The sequence below is a fragment of the Panthera tigris genome, chromosome B3 (genome assembly GCF_018350195.1).
Source record: "Panthera tigris isolate Pti1 chromosome B3, P.tigris_Pti1_mat1.1, whole genome shotgun sequence".
NCBI classification, from domain to species: Eukaryota; Metazoa; Chordata; class Mammalia; order Carnivora; family Felidae; genus Panthera; species Panthera tigris.
In genome coordinates, this window is record NC_056665.1 from 33,795,469 (window position 1) to 33,809,653 (window position 14,185).

The 14,185-nt window shown below is 35.0% G+C and overlaps 1 protein-coding gene across 7 annotated transcripts in view; it reads left to right on the forward strand.

Annotated features, from left to right (window-relative positions):
- MYO9A (myosin IXA) overlaps positions 1–14,185 on the forward strand; it is a 282,301-nt gene that overhangs the window by 60,300 nt on the left and 207,816 nt on the right. For all 7 annotated transcript variants that reach the window (XM_042988478.1, XM_007084561.3, XM_042988481.1 and 4 more), the window contains exons 4-6: positions 2,970–3,032; positions 11,681–11,780; positions 13,267–13,323. In XM_042988478.1, the coding sequence (XP_042844412.1) occupies positions 2,970–3,032; positions 11,681–11,780; positions 13,267–13,323 (220 nt within the window). The remainder of the gene's footprint in view (positions 1–2,969; positions 3,033–11,680; positions 11,781–13,266; positions 13,324–14,185) is intronic.

The window sequence follows — 14,185 nt, forward strand, 5'->3', positions numbered from 1 at the left end:
GGTAAGTACAGTGATTAAAGCACGCGTCTGGGAGAGTTCACAAAAAAGGATTTTTATCTTGGGTCTTGAAAAATTGCTAAGAAGAAAAAGTGGTAAATCACATTGATTGAGGAAATGAATGGAATCATAACAAGAGGTTGGTGTACTTGAGGAGCAAGTTCAGAGGCTATAATGGTCAATTGGTTTCAGATTCTGAATAAAGCTCCAATGTTTATAATTTATCCTTTTGACATTGGGAAGGAGATTTTAAAAATTTTATTATATAAAATGTCAAACATAGAAGTAAAGAGAATAGTAAAAGGAATGCCCATTTGATTAAACAGTTATCCCATTTTGCCATATATACTTCCATCTATTTTTTTCTTTTTCTTTGCTGATGTATTTTAAAAAACAGTCCCAGGTAGATATAACATCAGTTTACCCATACATACTTTAGTATGAGCAACAGTGAATGAGGAATAAAATGAGTAGATCTTATTTTATAGGTAAATAACTCTCAGAGCAGTATAACTTATGGATTGGAGGGGAGGAAGGAGAGATGTCTAGGAGTATGTTGGTATAGCTGAAAGAGAGAGGCTTTTAGTTAAAATAGATCTGGTATCCAGTCATAGTTCTGCTGTTTACTAGCTGCATGATCTTAATATCTTTGAGCATCAGTTTCTCCACTTATGAAATAGGCAGTAATATTTGCCATGCAGAGTGGGTGTAAGGATTTCATATACTATGTTGAATCTAAAACACAAATGAGTAAACAGAAAGCAGATTTATAGCTATAAACACACAGAACAAATTGATGGTTGCCAGAGGGGAGGAGGATGGTGGAATGGGCAAAATGAGTGAAGGCTGCCAGTTATGATTCAATAAGTAAGTCATGGGAATAAAAGGCATTGCATAGGGAATATAGTCAATGATACTGTAGTAGTGAGGAACCGAAGCTACACTTGTGGTGAGCATAGTATAATGTATAAACTTGTTGAATCACTATGTTGTACACCTGAACACCTGAAACTAATGTAACATTGTCAACTAAATGTTGACATAGTCAAATAAAATAAAAGAATTTAACATACTAGTTTATGTTAGTTCCCTTTGTCCCATCTTATACAGATAAGACCCTGTTTTAGTAGTTTAGAGGTGATGATGTTTATTCAGAGGAAATGATGCATTTTAATTGCTGGTAGTGGTAGTGATAATGGGCTTACAAAGAAGGCACATTTGAGCTTCATTTTCATTTTCATTTCCATCCAATGGATGGAACCTATTGGATAGAGAGTGGGTATAGACTGTAGAATTAAAAGTGGAAAGAAGAGCATGAACAATGCAGTCAGGAGTGAATGGTGTGCTTGTGGAAATAACCTGTATGTGGGAGTGACTGAAATACTGAGCATGCAGTGGGAGGGAACTGATGGCAATAAAAGCTCCAAAGTGAGATTTTGACCCCACAGAGGTTTGTGCTAAGTAATTTGGATTTAGTAGGCTAAAGCTTTTAAATTTCAGACCATAGGAGCCTCTTTTGCAGTGGAAGCTTAACTAATTGCTTCAGTTTGGTAATAGGTATTGAAGACTTGAAGTGGTGGGGTACAGGCTGGATAAAGAGAATAACGTATCAGATGTTTATGTTTCAGTTTCTCATTACTTTTAGGATAAAATCCATTCTTCTGGCATATGGTATATTGGTTCTTCTTGATCCACTCCACTTGTCTGTCTCATTCTTTAGCCATGTTAACTAATTATCTTCCTTGATGTTAAGTACCCTCCTTTTATGCGTTTATACAGTGCAGTTCTCCTTGCCTTCTTCTGGTCAGTCTTTCAGATTTTAGAGTCATTTAGTCAGTCATCAAATAGTTTTTGTGAATGTTTACTATGTGCTGGGAACTCACCTCTATATGAATTGTTCCTTATGTAATTTTTTCCTTCTTGGATTGAGTCTTACCTATCTCTCTTGGTATATCCATAATATCGTGGTCATTGCTCTATAATAAACCCTATACCAACTCAGTATGATAGCTCCTTGTTTACATATTTCCTCCACTAGTTTGTAAGCCTCTTGAGAATAGATAGTACATCAGTATTTTCATATTTGAACAGTGCTTAGTACAGTGCCCAATTAATGAATACTTACTGAGTAAATAATAAATGAATAGATTCCAGAATGTGGTAGTAGCATGAGTATGTTAACAAATGTGTCTGAGCCTTATTTAGGCATCTGACGAAAGTATAATATCTGAAAGAATGTGCAGTGGCGTGGTATCTGGATGGCTGAGTCAGTTAAGTGTCTGATGTTTCACGGTTCGTGAGTTCGAGCTCTGCATTGGGCTCTCTGCCGTCAGCACAGAGCCCGCTTTGGATCCTTGGTCTCCTCTCTTTCTGCCTACCCCCTTCCCTGCTCACACTCAAGTGCGTGTTCTATCTCTCTGTCTCTGTCTCTGTCTCTCAAAAAATAAACATTAAAAAAAACACAAAGGGTTGCCTGGGTGGCTCAGTCAGTTAAGCATCCCGACTCCTGGTTTGGGCTCCCGTCATGATCTCACATTGGTGAGTTCGAGCCCCATATCAGACTCCATGCTGAGAATGTGGAGCCTGCTTCAGATTCTCTTTCTCTGCCCTTCCCTTGCTCATGCTCTCGCTCTCTCTCTCTCAAAATAAATAAACTTTAAAATATTTTGAAAAGAATGTGTAGTGGTATATGAACCTGGAAAGAAAGTAAAGTCTATGCCATGGGTGGGTCTTCTGTGCCATGTTTTGAACTTGTGACTTTATTTTGATTTATTGACTCCCCTCTGCCGAAGACTTAACGAGTTTATGAATTTAACGCAGATAACATTGCCAGCATTTATAAAACAGTTGTAATGGTAAATGTACTAAAATGATATGGATAGTATTCTTTGTACTTTTGCATCTTCTATGAAACAGTATTTATCTACCTTAAGCTTTATTGTTTATATCAACCAATTTTATTTTTCTCCTAGTGCCTATGTTGAAAAATATCTACTGGAGAAGTCCAGACTCGTTTATCAAGAGCATAATGAACGGTACAGATTTTTATTAGTATAATTTAATTAAGTTAACATTTGTATTATGCGGATCAACTTTTAGGATGTTTGTATATTATGACTTTTAATTCAGTGTATACTGTGTAATCCCTTTATGTATAATTGCTGTTACTATCACTGGCAGAACATTGCACTTTTTCAGAGGCTGCTAGGAGTTGTTTTTAACGGGTACAAGCATACCTTGTTTTATTGCACTTCATAGATAGTGTGATTTTTACAAATATGTGGCAACCCTGTGTTGAGCAAGTCTTTTGGCACCATTTTCCCAATAGCATTTGATCACTTTGTATCTCTGTCTCAAATTTTGGTAATTCTTGGAATATTTCAAACTCTTACATTGTTATTATATTTGTTACCATGATCTGTGATCCATGATTACAACTAGCTGAAAGCTTGGATGATGGTTAGCATTTTTTTTTTTTTTTAAGCAATGCAGTGCTTTTAAATTAAGGTATGTACATTGTTTTTTAGACATAATGCTATTGCATACTGAAAAGACTATAGTGTAGTGTAAACATAACTGTTATATGTACTGGGAAACAAAAAAAATTATTTGCCTCATGTTATTTTGATATTTGCTTTATTGTATGTAGTGGTCTGGAACTGAAACCCACAAACAATTATCTTCAAGGTGTGCCTGCACGTGGAACTGTTGCCCTTTCTAAATTCTAGGCAAACTGTCCAAACAGGAAAACAGTGGTATCTCAGATTATTGCTTTTTGTAAGCATTGTGCCTTTGGGCTTTTCCCCATGTCTTAGTGTTCTATTTCTAATTTGAGAAAATTTTTAATAAGGCACTTAATTTTGTTATAATATATGAAGTATACGGGACTTCAGAGATGATATCTGTAACTTTGTACGGATGAAGAAACCAAATGTCAGGGGAAAGAAAGACCCCAAATGTAAGAGCAGTAAATAATTTGCTTCATGCTACAATGAGCCAAAATAAAGTTAAGAATCAGAGTTTGAAGTTAAAGAGACCTACATTCAGGGGCACCTGGGTGGCTCAGTCGGTTAAGCATCTGACTTCAGCCCAGGTCATGATCTCACAGTTCGTGAGTTAGAGCCCCGCGTTGGGCTCTGTGCTGACAGTTCAGAGCCTGGAGCCTGCTTCAGATTCTGTTTCTCCCTCTCTCTCTCTGCTCCTCCTCTACTCATGCTCTGTCCCCCTTCTCTTTCAAAAATAAATAAACATAAAAAAAAAAAAAGAGGCCTACATTCGAATATTGACTATGCCTTTGGCATCTGTTTCTTTGATATTTATTCCCATTATACAGATAGAAGACAAGAGTTATTTGGAGGAGTAAATGAAATAACATTTATAAAGTGTTTAGGAGCAGCTTGGTGGCTAAGTCAGTTGAGCGTCTGACTCTTGATTTTGGCTCAGGTCATGATCCCAGGGTTGTGGTATTGAGCCCTGTATCAGGCTCCGTGCTGAGCATGGAGCCTGCTTGGGTTCTTTCTCTCTCTCTATCCCTCACTTGAGCTTGCTGTGTCTCTAAAAGTAAAAATAGGGGCGTGTGGGTGGCTCAGTCAGTTGAACGTCCGACTTCACCTCAGGTCATGATCTCATGGTTCCTGAGTTCAAGCCCCACATCTGGCTCACTGCTGTCAATGCAGAGCCTGCTTCAGATCCTCTGTATACCTCTCTCTGCCCCTCTGCCATTCTCTCAAAAATAAATAAATGAAACATAAAAAAAAATAAAATAATTTAAAAAAATTTAAAAAGTAAAGTGCTTAGTGTGGTCCTTATATATAATTAAAGTTCAGTAATTAATAGCTAAAATTATTGTAATGAATACCTTCCAGGTTAGGACTAGAACTCAAGACTGTTAATTTTTCTGTGGCTAGCAGATGAGGAAATTTAAATTAGAAGTTTTTTGAAATGAGGGGAAGGGAGTTTTAGGAAGGGAATAGCTTCATAAAGATTTGTAGAGCTAAAAGATACTGCCATGAGAAGATTATTAGTAACTTTTTCTAACACATTTTAATGGAATGGTAGGGATATAGCATGGTTTCAACAATGGGAGGGAGATAAATAAGATCCAGAGTTTATAAACTAATTCACTATTATTTTTCTGGATTCTATTTGTGGATAGATGTATAATCTTTATTATGTGTTGCTGCGTTTGGGTTGCTAGTATTTTGTTGAGGATTTTTTTATGTCTGTATTCATAAGGGATATTGCTGTAAGTTTTTTTGTTTTTCTCCTGATGTCTTTGGTTTTGGTATCAAGATAATACTGTCTCATAAAATGAGATGGGAAAAGTTTGGGAAGGATTGGGTTAATACTGTTTTAAATGATTGGTAGAATTTACTAGCGAAGCCATCTGGTTCTGGGGTTTTGGGGGAAGTTTTGATTATTAATTCAAACACTTTAGTTATTATAAGTCTCTGTAGATTTTTTGTTTCCGTTTTAGCCAGGTTTTAAGGTTTTTATCTGTCAAGGAATTTGTCTGTTTCATTTAGTTCATCTAATTTGTTGACAAAAAAAAATTATAGTATTCCCTCATAATATTTTTTATTTCTAAAAGACTAGTAATAATGTTTCCCCTTTTCTTCTTGAATTTGAGGTTTACTCCTATCTTTGTTTGGGCTGCTATAATAAAATACCTCAACGTGGGAAGGCTATAAACAATAGGAATTTATTTCTTAGAGTTCTGGAAGCTGAGAAGTCAATGATCAAGGTGACAGCATGGTTGCATTCTGGTTAGAGTTCTTCCTGGTTCATTACTCATACCTTCTTGCTTGGTCCTCATGTGGTGGAATGGGATAGGGAACTCTGTAGGACCTCTTTTATAAAATTACTAATCCCATTCATTAGGGCTCTACCTGTCATGACCTAATCAACCCCAAAGGCCCCACTTCCTAATATCATTACCTTTTGGGGTTAAGATTTCAAGATAGGACTTTGAGGCGCACACATTCAGACCATAGCAATCTCCCCCACCTTTTGGGTCAGTTTAGATAAGAGTTTGTCAATCTTGTTGATTGTTTGAAAGGACCAAGTTTTGGTTGATTTTTCTCAGTTTCCTGTTGCCTATTTTATTTCCCTTCTCATGCTTATCACTTTGTTCTGCTTGCTTTGGATTCATTTGCTCCTCTTTAAATTAAAAAAAAATTTTTTTTAAGCTTCTTAAGGTGAATGGTTAGATTTGAGTTCTTTCTTCTGTTTTAATATGGGTTTACAGCTAGCTATAAAGACCCACTGAACATTGCTTCAGTGGTTCCCATGTTTTGGCATGTTGTATTTTTGTTTTCATGCATCTCGGTGTATTTTCTAATTTCCTATGTGATTTCTTCTTTGAACCCATTGTTATGTAGGAGTGTGTTTGTGAATTTCCTTCTGTATTTTTGAATTTTGGAAATTTGTTATTGGTTTTTGATTTCATTGTAAGGTCGTTAGAGAACATAGTTTGTATGATTTCAGTTTCCTTACGTTTAAACTTTATTAAAAATTTTTTTAAGGTTTTTTATTTTTAAGAGACAGAAACAGCACGAGTGGGGGAGGGACAGAGCGAGGAGACACAGAATCCTAAGTAGGCTTCAGGCACAGAGCATGATGTGGGGCTCAAACTCACAAGGTGCAAGATCATGACCTGAGCTGAAGTCCGACGCTTAACTGACTGAGCCACCCAGGCACCCCTATTTAAACTTTATTTATTTATTTTGAGAGAGAGAAAGGGAGGGAGGGAGGGAGACAGAATCCTAAACAGGCTTTGCATTGTCAGCGCAGAGCCTGATGTGGGGGGCTCAAACTCATGAACTGTGAGATCATGACCTGAGCCAGAATCAAGAGTCAGACACTTAATGAGCCACCCAGATGCTACAGTCCCCTTACATTTATTGAGACTTGTTTTATAGTGTAACATTTTTTTTAAAGTTTATTTATCTTAGAGAGAGTGAGTGCACAAGCACGCTTGGGCACAGAAACAGGGAAGAGCAGAGAAAGCGGGAGACACAGAATCTGAAGCAGGCTTCAGGCTCCAATCTGGCAGTACAGAGCCTGACCTGGAGCTTGAACTCACAAACTGTGAGATCATGATCTGAGCTGAAGTTGGACACTTTAACTGACTGAGCCACCCAGGCACCCCAGATAGTCTAACATTTTCTAACCTGGAGAATGTTTCATGGGTAATTATCCTGCTGTTGTTAGATGGAGTATTCTATAGATGGCTGTTAGGTCTGGTTGGTTGTTAGTATTTTTCAAGTTTTCTTTTTCCTTGTTGATCTTTTGTCTTGTTCTGTTTATTATTGAAAGTGAGATGTTGGAATATCTCAGTACTATGTTGAATTGTTTTTTTTTTCCTCTTTTTTCAGTTCTTTCAGTTTTTGCTTTATGTATTTTGAAGCTTGTTTTTATATGTATTTATATTTAGAATTGTTACATCTTTTTGACCAATTGACCCTTTTGTCATTATAAAATGTCCTTTGCAGCTAGTAATAATTTTTGTCTTAAGGTCTATTGTATCAGATGTTAATATAGACATTTCAGCTTTCTTTCACTTATTTTTTTTGCATGGTATTTTTTCCATCCTTTTTACTTTAAGCCTTTTTGTATCTTTTAATCTATAGTGTGTCGGTTGTAGATAGCATATAGTTGATTTTACTCATCTTTGGACTCGAGTGTTTAATTAATTTATACTTAATATAATTGCTAAGATAGGATTTATGAATGTTATTTTGCTATTTGTTTTATATATTTTTATGATGTTTTAGTTCTTCTATTCTCCAGTTACTGCTGTGTTTTGGATAAATAGATGTTTTCTGTGTACCGTTGGCATCTCTTATTACATATTTCTTAAGTTATTTTATTTAAAAAAATTTTTTTTACATTTATTTATTTTTGAGAGACAGAGAGAGAGAGAGCACAAGTTGGGGAGTGGCAGAGAGAGAAGGAGACACAGAATCCAAAGTAGGCTCTAGGCTCTGAGCTGTCAGCACAGAGCCTGACGTGGGGTCTGAACTCATGAACCGTGAGATCATGACCTGAGCCGAAGTTGGATGCCCAACCGACTGAGCCACCCAGGCGCCCCTTAAGTTATTTTCTTAATGCTTCCCCTGGCAATTACAGTTAACATTTTATCAATCTTCTTTGGAGTAATAACTTAATTTTGATAATGCACAAATAACTTTGCTCCTGTGTAGCTCTGTTCCTTTCCCTCTCCTTTGTACTATTATTATCATATAAATTACATCTTTATAATGGTAGATCCATCAATACAGATTGGTCATTGTTTTTTGGCTGGTGTCTTTGAGATCTAATAGGTGGGAAAGAGTTACAGACAAAAAACTTAAATACATGCTATCTTTTATATTTACTTACATAGTTGCCTTTACTAGTGCTGTTTATTTCTTCACGTTTAATTGAAAATTGTCTGGTCTCCTTTCATTTCAGCTATAAAAAGGCCCTGTAGCATTTCTTAGGGGACCCATCTGCTAGCTATAAAGTCTCTTAATTTTTGTTTATCTGGGACTATCCTAACATCTCCTTTATTTTTGTAGGATAGTTTTGTTGGACATATAATTTTTGATTGGTAGTGTTTTTAGTCTCAGTACTTAAAAGTGTGTTATTCTTCTGGTGCCATGGTTCCTGATGAGAAATCTTTTATTAGGATTCCTTGATTAGCATATCTTTTCATGGTGCTTTGAAAATTTGTCTTTGTGTTTAAATAGTTTTAATTTGTCTAAATGTTAATCTCTTCAAGTTTTTTTCCCTGGAGTTTGTTGAGTTTCTTGGATGTGCAGTTGTTTTTTCATCACATTTGGAGAGTTTTTGATCATTAGTTTATCAGATATTCTTTTTGCTCCTTTCCTCTCTTTTTGGGACTCCTATTATGCGTGTGTTGGTGTCTGCTTAATGGTGTCCCACAGATATCTGAAGCTCTGTTCAATTTTCTTCATTAATTTTTCTTTCTCTTTAGACTAGTTTCAAATGACCTGTCTTCAGGTTCACTGATGCCTTCTGCCCACTCAGGTCTGCTGTTGAGTGCTTTTAAGTAGTTTTTCATTTTAGTTATTATATTTTTCAATTCCAATTCCTTTTTGATTATTTTTTTAAGTTCTATATATTTATTGATAGGCTCTATTTGATGAGACACTATTCTACTTTCCTTTAGTTCTTTCACATGGTTTCCTTCAGTTCTTTGAACGTATTTAAAATAGTTGATTAAAAATCTTCTGTACCAAGGCTTCCTCAAGGACTGTTATTATTGATTGTGTTTTTTCTTTTGTATGTGCTATACTTTGTTTCTTTACATGCCTCATACATTTATTTGAAAATTGGACATTTCAAATAATAATTGGACATTTAAAATAATTGTGTGGCAGCTCTCGAAATGAGATTCTCCTGTTCCTTCTGTTTGTGGTTGTTTTTATGTTTGTATCGTGACTTTTTGAACTAATTTCGTGAAGTCTCTAAGTGTGGCCATTCAAGTATCTGCTTGGTTAGCTTAGTTGTCAGCTAGTGATTTGATTAAATGCTTAGAAACTGTAAATCTCTTAGTCTTTGCCTCAGGGCATTCTGTTTGTATTGATTCGTTCCTTTAATACTCAGGCATTTTTATTTTTTTTTTGATATCAAAATAGATTTTATTTTTTTATTTTAATTTTTTAAAATTAATTTTTTAATTTTTTAAAATTTACATCCAAATTAGCATATAGTGCAACAATGATTTCAGGAGTAGATTCCTTAATGCCCCTTACCCATTTAGCCCATCCCCCCTCCCACAACCCCTCCAGTAACCCTCAGTTTGTTCTCCATATTTATGAGTCTCATCTGTTTTGTCCCGCTCCCTGTTTTTATATTATTTTTGTTTCCTTTCCCTTGTGTTCATCTGTTTTGTCTCTTAAAGTCCTCATATGAGTGAAGCCATATGATTTTTGTCTTTCTCTGACTCACTAATTTCACTTAGCATAATACCCTCTAGTTCCATCCACATAGTTGCAAATGGCAAGATTTCATTCTTTTTGATTGCCGACTAATACTTCATTGTGTATATATATACCACATCTTCTTTATCCATTCATCCATCGATGGACATTTGGGCTCTTTCCATACTTTGGCTATTGTCGATAGTGCTGCTATAAACATGGGGGTGGCATGTGTCCCTTTGAAACAGCACACCTGTATCCCTTGGATAAATGCCTGGTAGTGCAATTGCTGGGTCATAGGGTAGTTCTATTTTTAGTTTTTTGAGGAACCTCCATACTGTTTTCCAGAGTGGCTGCACCAATTTGCATTCCCACCAGCAGTGCAAAAGAGATCCTCTTTCTCCACATCCTCGCCAACATCTGTTATTACCTGAGTTGTTAATGTTAGCCATTCTGACAGGTGTGAGGTGGTATCTCATTGTGGTTTTGATTTGTATTTTCCTGATGATGTACACTCAGGCATTTTATAATTCTGCCTTTGCCGTTACTTCCTGCATGTGTATCCCTTCAAGGTTAGCCAGAGGTGAGAGTTCAGTACCCTCTTTGGTCTTTTCCAAGAAGACATGAAGCCCTGGGCATGTGCACAGCCTTACGTATGTGCATGGCCTTCTCGATTCCTAGGAATGTAGAATTAGAATTAGAATATAGAATTAGAATATTAGAATATAGAATTAATTCCAATTTTAATTGGAATTAAAAGCTGGTGTGGAGATCATATTTCCCTTTAAATTTTTGTTAACCTGTTGTTTGTCCCAGCATTTATTCATTGTTTAATGTAGCTGATATGTTTCAAAAAATTGCCTATAATTTTCTACCAGTGCCCCTGGGGAAAAGGTTTTCACACTGGGCTAAGTGTGAGTAATGTCAATAAAGGCAGTTTTGAACTGTCTGGCTTCTTCCAGGGAACCACCAGATAGTTTAAATAATGATATTTCTCAGAGAATGAGGCTTTTCAATGAGCTCTAACTCTGTTCTGCTCTCTTTTGAAAGCTGCCAGGCTATTGGTGTCCATCACCATTATAAGCTAGTGGTTTTGAGGGCTACCATGGATCTGGTGAACAGGAGATGGAATAGGGCAAGTTAAAAGGGTACAAAGGTTGGATTTTTTACTGAGATTGGGCTGTTTTTCTTATGTAAACACTCCTTGGATTGCTTTAAGCTTTGAGGTATTTTCTAGAGTTCTGAAAAAGTTGATTCTGACAAATTTGCCAGTTTTCTAATTGGTTTTATGAAGGAGAGAATTTTCAGGTCTTAACCTTTGCCATATAGCTGCCTTCACCCCTCTCTTTTGAATTTAGCATCCAAAACATCATTTATTTTGTAATACTTAAAATATTGAACTTACCACTTTTGCATTAAAAAATGAGGCAAAGTCCAGGGCGCCTGGATGGCTCAGTCAGTTAAGCGGCCGACTTCGGCTCAGGTCATGATCTGACAGTTAGTGAGTTTGAGCCCTGCATCAGGCTCTGTGCTGACAGCTCGGAACCTAGAACCTGCTTCAGATTGTCTCCTTTCTCTCTGCTCCTTCCCCGCTTTCATTCTGTCTCTCTCTCTCTAAAAAATAAATAAACACTAAAAAAATTTTTTTAAAAATGAGGCAAAGTTGAAACATTTTATTAACATTTGCTCTTTTTTTCTGATAAATGACGACTATAGATCATGTCCATTCTAAAGCCATACTCTGTTTCCAACAGGAATTATCATGTATTTTATTACCTCCTGGCAGGAGCAAATGAAGAAGAAAGATTAGCATTCCATCTTAAACGACCGGAAGAGTATCATTATCTAAATCAGGTGAGGATTCATGAAAAGTATTTTGAATGTTGGGCATTATTAAATTTTAGCTCTTGAGAAAAGTTTTCTTCTTAATACTTTGTTCTCTGAACCTGGTAATAGACATTAAGTAGCATTTTCATACATGCCGTCTAAAAGTTTATGTGATGCGCTTCTCAAATTTAAAAATTATTATTACTTTCAGTTGTAAGAAGTTAGTTATATGTGTGCCCTTTGCTTTTTGTGAGACTCTTTCAGAGAATAATAAACTGTTTATATACATACCTACACCTTAATAAAATGGGTTGGTCTTTTCCAAGTTGGTAAATCACTTGATTTACCTTTTATTGACAAGAGCATGCTAAATGTCACTAATAATTAATGTTTGTCCTTTGCATGGGATTACTTGAAACTTTTTTGTATGTTTTGAAGTCTAATACATATGCCTCTTTGCATGATATTAAGCTACTAACTTAAAGTATGATTTTTTTTTAATTTAGTGAATGATCCTATTTAGTATGAAATTCATCAAAAAGAATGACTTACAGAATTTGTATCTTTCTCTGAAACTCAAAAATTCACCCCTAATTAGGGAGTAATTTCTCCCAGTTTTTCATTACAGTAGTTTCTCCAATTTTATTACTTCTCATATTAACAAAAATTCTAGAACCAAAATCAATGAAATTGGTATGACCGTAGATCACTTAACAGAAAGACATTCCTTGTTTTTTTGGATCAAGACAAGATGTAATATCCTTGGAAATAAATGTCTTTATGGTAATTTAAAAAATGTTTATGGAGCTTTTGTAAAGAAATTGACATTTGATGATAGTTTGTAGTAAGGTTATGAAATGAGTATCCTAGACTTTTCCCAAGATACACAGCATGCTGTGTAATGATACTTCTTAGTTTTGAAACTACCTATTTTATATAAGCTAATATAGCTTTGTTATCAAATATATCAATTTCAAGATGATTTAAAATTTCACTTCTTGATATAAATACTAAACATTTCCACTGTATAAAAATTAAGTAGATTTAAAAAGTTACTGATTTAGCTTCTGACCTTTTTCTTTTCCCTGTTTAAACAATTTGCATATATTTGGGTGATTAAATATTTTCTTTTTAAAAACTAATAATTACCCATAAATGAGCTGATAGCATTATAGAAACCCAGAGCTTATTAATTCTTCTTCCAGATTTTTTTTTTTAATCGATGTCCATACCACACATATTCTTGTCCTAAAGGGGTCAGTATTCATAGAATGTAAGATTGATCAATTAATACAAATCTCAGAGTTGCTGGACAACAGCATGTATGGATTCGTTGTAATGATATATGATCTCCCAGAATCTGAATGTTCACCTAGTTGTTTCTTGTTTTATGCTGCTACACAAAATAACTTTCTTTGGGTAGCAGCAGTGGTAACTGAATATTATTTCTAAGAGATAATTAGAGAAGAGTAATAACCATTACTTCTACCTAACTAATCTGCCTTACTTTCAGATAACAAAGAAACCCCTCAGACAGAGCTGGGATGATTATTGCTATGACTCTGAGCCGGTCAGTACAAGTACCTAAATATTCTGTGTTCCTGTTAAAGGACCCTCACTCACCTTGCTCATTTGCATCTATCTCATGACTTAGAAAGAAAATCAGCTGAAATACAAAGACTCTAGGAAAGAAGAGAAATTAATGTTTAATTTCTTTGAATTGATTTATTTGTATGTGTATAGTGTGTGGATTAAAAACCAGTCAATTTACTTTTTAAAACTTTATTCTTTTGCTGCTCATGTTTAGTCTATATTTATTTTGACAATAAATTGATTTGCATTCCTGATTTCAACATTGATGTGGATTCTTATGAACTACAGGGTGTTTTTCCTTGAGATATATTTTTTCAGTATTTTTTTTAGTGATTTCATTACTCACATGTTGTGAGTAGTATGTATTGTTTATTTTAAAAAGTTATAGTCTTCCTGTTTTATGTGTCAGTTAACAGTCTTTTCACATGATGGATGCATGTACATTTTTCTTTGAATTTTTTTTAATAGCAAGAGAGGCTATCATTTTCCAAATATTAAGAATTGAAATTCTTATAAATAAGATAAATAATATGTTTAAATTAAGTGATTTAAGGGCATATATGATGTAGGGCATATGTGATGTATGATTTAAGGGCATAAAATGAGTAGGTAAATTTAATTTTATTTGTTACATTTTATAAAGGCAAGTTTGTAATTATAAAGAGAACATAAAAAATCTTTTTCCTGCCATTCCCTTTGTAATGAGGTCAGATATAAAAGGCTGAGAATCTGCACTCGTCTATATCTATTAACTAATGAACTAATTTATTAACTATTCCTTCTGGAAACATATCTTTGTCCTTGCTTTAAATAACCATGACTTTAATTTTCACTGCATG